This window comes from Benincasa hispida, chromosome 6 (genome assembly GCF_009727055.1).
Source record: "Benincasa hispida cultivar B227 chromosome 6, ASM972705v1, whole genome shotgun sequence".
NCBI lineage: Eukaryota > Viridiplantae > Streptophyta > Magnoliopsida > Cucurbitales > Cucurbitaceae > Benincasa > Benincasa hispida.
The window spans coordinates 41162127-41166784 of NC_052354.1; the positions used below are offsets into that span (position 1 = coordinate 41162127).

Genomic DNA, 4658 nt, shown 5'->3' on the forward strand with positions numbered 1-4658 from the left:
TCTGAATGAAAGATCTTGAAGATATAAAAGTACAGTTAAAGACGTAAATTAATAACTATTATCTATACTAACAATAGAGAACACCTCTAAATGTTGGGACTAGGTGATCTCAACACAAAAAATCAATATATATATATATGACAAAGACAAATTATCTATTTATAATCCAACCGCACGTGCCATCGCACGTGAATATCGCCGTCAAATTAGACTCTGCAACCCGACCCGAACGGCGTTATGATTTTTCCCAAAATCTCTCTCTCTATATTTATCTCTCTCTCCTTTTTTTTTCCTTTTTTAATTTATTTAAAATAAAATAAACATATAAAATAAATAAAAAAAAAATTTGTGGAGTTTTCAGAATCTCCGTCGTCTTTCGCATTTCTATCCATTTCGGTCACAGATCGTCATTCTAGGGTTTCGTTCTATTCATTTTGAAGCTCTGATTTGGATTTTTTTTTCGCCATTGATTTCAATTTTCTCAATCTGAAAAAGGGGAGAACAAGAGGAAGGATTTGATGGTGCAGTTGATGAAATCCGGGAATCGTTCTCTGGAGCCGGATATGGCGTCATTTCGCGACAAGGTACCGGTGAAACTGGAGATCGAGGACTCTCTTGAAGAGGAACATGGTCCGTTCACCAAGCGATCGAAAACGGCGACGACGGTTTCTCCGGTACGTGGACTTGGTTTTTCTTCTGGTTGGTTACGAAGAAATATTGGGGGAGGGGAATTTTTTTTATTCTTGGAACTATTTTGGGAAGTTGAATATTATGCATTTCAACTTCGATGTTGAATATTTGATAACTTTTTTTTTTTCAATATATATGGAGATTGATCTTCTGTATTGTTTTTGGTCTTCCATTTATTTTTGAGGGGCGAGATGATGTGCTTTTGATTGTTGAAGAGTTACGGTTGATTTCTTTGTTTTAAATTGTGATTTTCTCATCAGTTGAAATGATTTTGGCCTTTTTTTGTTTGCTGTTTTTGCATGATCTTGCCGAACTTGAAGCAACAAAGTGATGGTATCGATGATTTTCCTGTACCGCCTTCACAATACAATCCGCTTGATGAGCCTAGTCCTCTTGGTTTGCGGTTGAGGAAGAGTCCTTCATTGTTAGATCTAATTCAGATGAAGCTTTCTCAGTCGACTGCTACTTCAAGCGATGTGGCTGAATGTGAAAGCTTCAACTCTCCATTGAGGAAGGAAAATAAAGGCACTGCCATTCCGGCCTCTACTGACAAATTGAAAGCTTCAAACTTTCCTGCATCGCTTCTAAGAATTGGTGGTTGGGAGGTAAAATCGATTGATCTCTTCTGTTCTTCTGATAGTTTTTTTTAATGTTGTGGATATTAAGTTATTAAGCTCTTGTTTTTTGACAGTATAAATCAAGATATGAAGGTGATTTGGTGGCAAAATGTTATTTTGCTAAGCATAAGCTCGTATGGGAGATTCTTGAAGGTGGGTTGAAGAGTAAAATAGAAATTCAGTGGTCTGATATTATGGCCTTAAAGGCCCACTGCCCTGATAATGGACCTGGTACTCTGAATGTGGTGGTAAGCGCTTCTTATTTTTGCCTAATGCCTTACTTGCTCACCTTCTCTTTTCGAAAAGCATGAGAGTTATATGGAGGACTTCTTGTATTTATTAAATGGCAGCCTATTTTCATTTGTTTTTTCTATAGTTGGCTAGGCAGCCCCTTTTCTTCCGGGAAACAAATCCTCAACCAAGAAAACACACGTTATGGCAGGCAACTGCTGACTTTACTGATGGCCAGGCTACCATACACAGGTAATGCTTTGCTTACCATCTTTGAAGACTATAAAATTTCATGCTTAATCACTTTCCTTTTTGTGATGTACATATAAATTTACTTCTCAATCAGTGGAAGAAAGTTCTCCATATTTACAACTATGGATGTTCTTCATGTCTTTTGTTCTTAATTTTTTTAGTAGAGGAAGCTCTGTTTTGATATTTTCATTTCTGAGATGCCTGAACGAGAGAATTAGATTAGATTATCGTTTCTTTATCCTTTCATCTGAATTTCTTTGAGTGCTGACTGGATTTTCATATCTTGGGTGTATGAACTCTATCTTTGACTGTGTAATTTTCTTTTTGCTGGCTACTTTCCATCTCCTAGGAATTAAGATCATAATGGAAATCTAATTTTGTGATTGTTAGGCAACATTTTCTGCAATGTCCTCAAGGATTGTTGAACAAACACTTTGAAAAGCTAATCCAGTGTGATATGCGTCTTAACTTCTTGAGCCGACAACCAGAGATAGTTTTGGATTCACCTTATTTTGAACGGAGGGTTTCTGTTTTTGAGGATCCAGAACACCAAGCAGAAAATAGTAAAGGATCAATTGTATCTGTTCTGACAGACGGTGCCTCGCCATCTCCTCAGCAATCATCCTTGAAGATAGAACAACAAGACTCTACTTGTACGACAGTAGAACATCATTCTCAAGAAGCGCCATCACCTTGTTCAGGTGACAATTTATAGGTCTGCTTTTTTTTATATGCGTTTTAGTGGATATGTTTTACATACTCTTTATTATTATTTGATTATGTTATTAAAAATTATTGAATTGAATGAGTTAAAAAGTAATATAGAACGGGGGCCCTACAGAGAGAATCTCTTCCCCATTGAAGATATTTTAACTAAGCCAACATTCAAGGTATTTTAACTAATAATTCTAATTTTTTTATAAATGGAAAAAAGAGCGAGGATGAATGAAGGGTAGCCCAGCAATCTACCCACCTTTCACCTTGTCATCCATACTTGACAACAAATATCTTATATAGCTTGTGAGTTTAAATGGATTTTGCTATTAAAAGGAATACATTCTGGAAATATGTGTGGAGAATTTAGCATGCTTTTTCCACGTCATATTTCTGTTTACGATTATATGTATTGGCATGGTTGAATGATGTGTTCATTCTATTTAATTTCAAGGACAAAAGGAAAATATGTCTTTTATTTTTTAGTTCATGAATTCTTGGTGCAAAATCGAGCCATATGCGAAATGTCCTGTGAGTCCAAAAAAATTCACATGGTATCAACATCATGAGTTGAATGGTCAATATTCCTTTTCCATCGGTATATCTTGGTAATTTGTTACTGGAATCTTAGAGTTGTACCCTTTCCAAGGATTTTGTGAAGTATTAGTCAAACTTTTGTTTGTATCCAAAATATCTGTGCCCTTCCTTTGTTATTAATAAAAAAAATGGAATCTTGTGCAGCCGAAGCAAGTGCAAATTTTGAAGTTGGTAGCTCTAGAAGCCCAAGGAATTGGGAACAAATCAAAGTGCCTGGGCTCCACCCATCTATGTCAATGAGCGATCTCGTGAATCACATTGGACACTGCATTTCCGAGCAGATGACGGCGGCAAATCCATCATTTGCCAATCAAGGACCAGAATACCAAGACATACTAGAGGATATTGCGCAATATCTGCTGAATGACAACCAATCTACAACTTCTGATGAGAAATCTCTTATGAAAAGAGTCAATTCTCTCTGTTGTCTCTTGCAGAAAGATCCAACCAATACCACCACAACTCAGAATTCCCTGTTCAACGATGGAAGTCGTGGCGAAGGACCCGATGGTAGGAAGAATGATAAAGTCGGTAATACATTGAGGGGCGATGTCAAAGCTTTTGCAGAGGACGTAAAAGATAACTCAGGTACTAAGCAGGCAGGCGGTATGTCTAGGAAGGATTCATTTGGTGAACTGCTGTTGCATCTTCCTCGAATCACTTCTATCCCGAAGTTTTTGTTCAACATCTCAGAAGAAGATGGTGAGAGTTAAAGGCTGACGGAAATGTTCCTCCTCTAAATTGCTTCAGAAACAGGCGTCGAGATGGTCTAAAAGCAGATGAGAAAGTCTTGATGGGATTCTGAAATATATATTGATGAAGAATCCTGTATGTGTAATTCATGTATTTAGGCAATTTATGTATGTCTACAGCTGTTTTAATTCTTTTCCAAGTAATGTTATGAGACGAGCCCACCCTTACATAAGTTGTAAATGGAATATCCTTTGGTGAATCAATCTATTTTAGGGTTTATACAACTTGAAACAAAATTAGCTACAAATTTTGCCTCCTTTGCACGTCCAAAATGTTCTTTTTCAACTTCTTATAGCTGATAAATAGAAGAGAAAACATCATATGGCTATCAAATTGAGATACCAATCAATATATCCGTAAATCGGAGTGTTTACTAAGATTATCGGAGTGTTTACTAAGAATAATCTATCCCTATAGTATTATATTATAAATTATCATCCATTAATCTCAATATGAATATCAATATTTATAGTGAGATCTATCACTTGGTTTGGAAACAAGAATAATTCAAATAATTTTGATAAATTTTTTTATTAAAAAAATATTTGTTGATATCGATATTTTATTGATATATCCATGAAATTGAACGATCAAAAATTAGTTGAGGGGAAACTTTGATTAACTCATAATGTGCCTCATAATGTGCCACCCTGCCTTTCCATTGTTCCTTTTGCTTTATAAATTACAGATCAACTTAGATTTATGATACTTTGATCCAAGTTTTTGAGCAGTTTGAAGTGGTTGCAATATATGAAGTAATGGTCAGGTTTGAAAGGAAAAAAATATACAAGATCCATTTGATAA

The 4658-nt window shown here is 35.7% G+C and overlaps 1 protein-coding gene across 1 annotated transcript; it reads left to right on the forward strand.

Annotated features, from left to right (window-relative positions):
- The first annotated feature begins 313 nt into the window (after positions 1-313).
- On the forward strand, positions 314-4104 carry LOC120080162. The gene is made up of 6 exons (XM_039034730.1): positions 314-674; positions 1011-1295; positions 1382-1555; positions 1684-1790; positions 2181-2491; positions 3246-4104. The coding sequence occupies exons 1-6, from the start codon at positions 519-521 to the stop codon at positions 3812-3814; spliced, it is 1602 nt and encodes a 533-aa protein (XP_038890658.1). The 5' UTR covers positions 314-518; the 3' UTR covers positions 3815-4104.
- Positions 4105-4658: the final 554 nt, after the last annotated feature.

What these genes read in the sequence shown, in the direction of transcription:
- LOC120080162 (XM_039034730.1), top strand. Translation starts at nt 519, where the DNA reads ATGGTGCAGTTGATGAAATCCGGGAATCGTTCTCTGGAGCCGGATATG. An exon ending in TAAGAATTGGTGGTTGGGAG is followed by an intron (nt 1,296 to 1,381) that starts GTAAAATCGATT and finishes GTTTTTTGACAG; the next exon opens with TATAAATCAAGATATGAAGG. An exon ending in CTGGTACTCTGAATGTGGTG is followed by an intron (nt 1,556 to 1,683) that starts GTAAGCGCTTCT and finishes TTTTTTCTATAG; the next exon opens with TTGGCTAGGCAGCCCCTTTT.